Genomic DNA, 2,082 nt, shown 5'->3' on the forward strand with positions numbered 1-2,082 from the left:
AATAAGTTATAATGGCGGCAAGAGAGATCAGTGAGATTAAACCCGTAACCAACCCAACACATAACGTATCAGCCAATAGCCCCGAGAAATAAGTGCGCCCAGTGGTTTAAAATTTTGCCGTGTTTACGTGAATAGGCGTGAGTTGTTTGTAAAAGAGGTTGCGAAGAGAGATCGAGAGACCGAGAAATATTGCTAGTAGTTGTAGTAATAACTTGAAAAGCTTAGTGTATGGTATTGGTTAATTTTATGGATCATTATGATTACCATGATATGTATCGTCTCTCCATCCTCTTCGACCCTCGTTTTTCTTATCGATGAAAAGATGCCAATTTCCAACCCTCCACAATAAGATAATAATAATAATAATAAAAAAAAAAAAAAACAGGATATTTCGGCCATCTTAAATGATTTGGATTCGTATATATATATATATATATATATATAATGTACAAGAGATTTTGTTGCATTCAGTGAGTTTATGTATGGTATATGTATATGAGGCGTGCGCGCGTTTGAAAACACGTACACGTATTTTTGAAAGAGAGGATAAAGACAAATTATTATTATTATTATTTTTTTTGTTGTTTCATTTTTTTTTTTCCTTTTTTTTTCTCGAACGTAACAGCAGCAAGTAACCTTTTTCGATCACCGGGACGATTCAGATGACGTTACACGATGTCCTGAAACAAAAAATATGTATCGAGGATTTAAAGGAAATTATTAAATACGTTGATAAAAAAAAAAAAAACATGTTTTCCAAAATGTATGACCGATGAAATTGTGGATAATCGTTGCATCGATATTATTTATCTGTAAAAATTAAACGAACGATTAACGATAATGTTTTAACACGTTTCTTTCTTTCTTTTTTTTTTTTTTTTTTTTTCTTTTCTTTTTTTTAAATTTGGGAAGAGAAAGGAAGAGAAAAAGAGCGTGTAAAGAGATGAAATGAGATTGTAAGAAATGCACACGTAATTACCCATGCGGTTTATTCTTTACACTTTTGGGATTATAAGGAACGATTATAGTGAAGAAGAGACACGAATATGTTATATTCGTATCGACTACACACAAGTTCGTTTTCTGTATGAATTCGTTATTATCTTATCGTGGAGAAATGGCGTTCAATGAATCGCGTCGTCAATATAGATCTGGTTAATTTTTAAAAAACATTGCTCGAATTACAATTGTTATCTTATATAATATATAATATAACGTTATAGTATAATTATATATTATATAATGCGTCTTATAATTAAGATCCAGATCCAGTGGATATTTTTGAAATAATCGTCAATCGATCGTTGATCAAACAGACGTCATTTTCAAAAATATCCAGATCTGAAGAAGAAACATAGAATCGTATAGTACGATATGTACAAAAGTCGCAATTTTTATTTGGGATTACTCGATTACTCTCGTTTTTCGTCTCGAAATTTGTTTCGAATAAATAATTCAACAATGAAACAATGAAAAATAATAATAATATTCTTCTTCGTTTCAGCCTCCAGAACAAAAAAATTCCAGATCATATCGGCAGCATAATAATAATAATAATAATAATAATAAGTTTTATCCTATTTTATTTACATAACAGTTGAGCAATTTGCTATGCTTGTGTGCCACGTGAGAGTCCAAATTGAATTTCCTCTTTGAGCTGAAGCGACAGTAGGGACAGTGGAATTGCGGGAGCATCCCGCATTCGAGTTTCAAATGGCGGTAGAGGGAGGATGCGTTCGAATATATCTTCTGACACTTTCCGCAAGGGTACATCCTTCGAGGTTTATTCGTCGTCCTAGCCATTATTCGTTGTCCTAGATGCTGCCAGAAATCTGTGAAAAATCATCAGCGTCAGCTGTGTAATGTAAATTCATCCTCGACGGATTATATTACATTCAATAAAAGTATTCGAGAAAGGAAAAAGAAAAATGGAGAAAAAAAAAAAGAAGAAACTTTGGATTCTATTATTCGTTTACAGGGGGAGGGAAGGAGAGTGGTAAAATTTGCCTGAAGAATGAAACAGCGAAAGAATACCAAAAAAAAAAAAAAAAAAAAAAAAAAAAAAAAAAAAAAAAAAAAAAA

The 2,082-nt window shown here is 31.8% G+C and overlaps 1 protein-coding gene across 4 annotated transcripts in view; it reads right to left on the reverse strand.

Annotated features, from left to right (window-relative positions):
• Positions 1-2,082, reverse strand: part of LOC102678904 (longitudinals lacking protein, isoforms F/I/K/T-like) — a 4,083-nt gene that overhangs the window by 1,210 nt on the left and 791 nt on the right. The window contains exon 1 of one of the 4 annotated variants that reach the window (XM_006617730.2): positions 1,591-1,685. Coding sequence is in view for 1 of the 4 variants with exons in the window: in XM_031511518.1 (XP_031367378.1) it covers positions 1,591-1,834 (244 nt within the window). In the remaining 3 variants the exon portion in view is untranslated. Of the gene's footprint in view, positions 1-264; positions 585-636; positions 681-1,590; positions 1,835-2,082 lie in introns of those variants that run through there. The other 3 variants (XM_006617731.2, XM_006617732.2, XM_031511518.1) reach the window with 3 other exon arrangements.

Source organism: Apis dorsata, unplaced genomic scaffold (assembly GCF_000469605.1).
Source record: "Apis dorsata unplaced genomic scaffold, Apis dorsata 1.3 scaffold_326, whole genome shotgun sequence".
Lineage (NCBI taxonomy): Eukaryota > Metazoa > Arthropoda > Insecta > Hymenoptera > Apidae > Apis > Apis dorsata.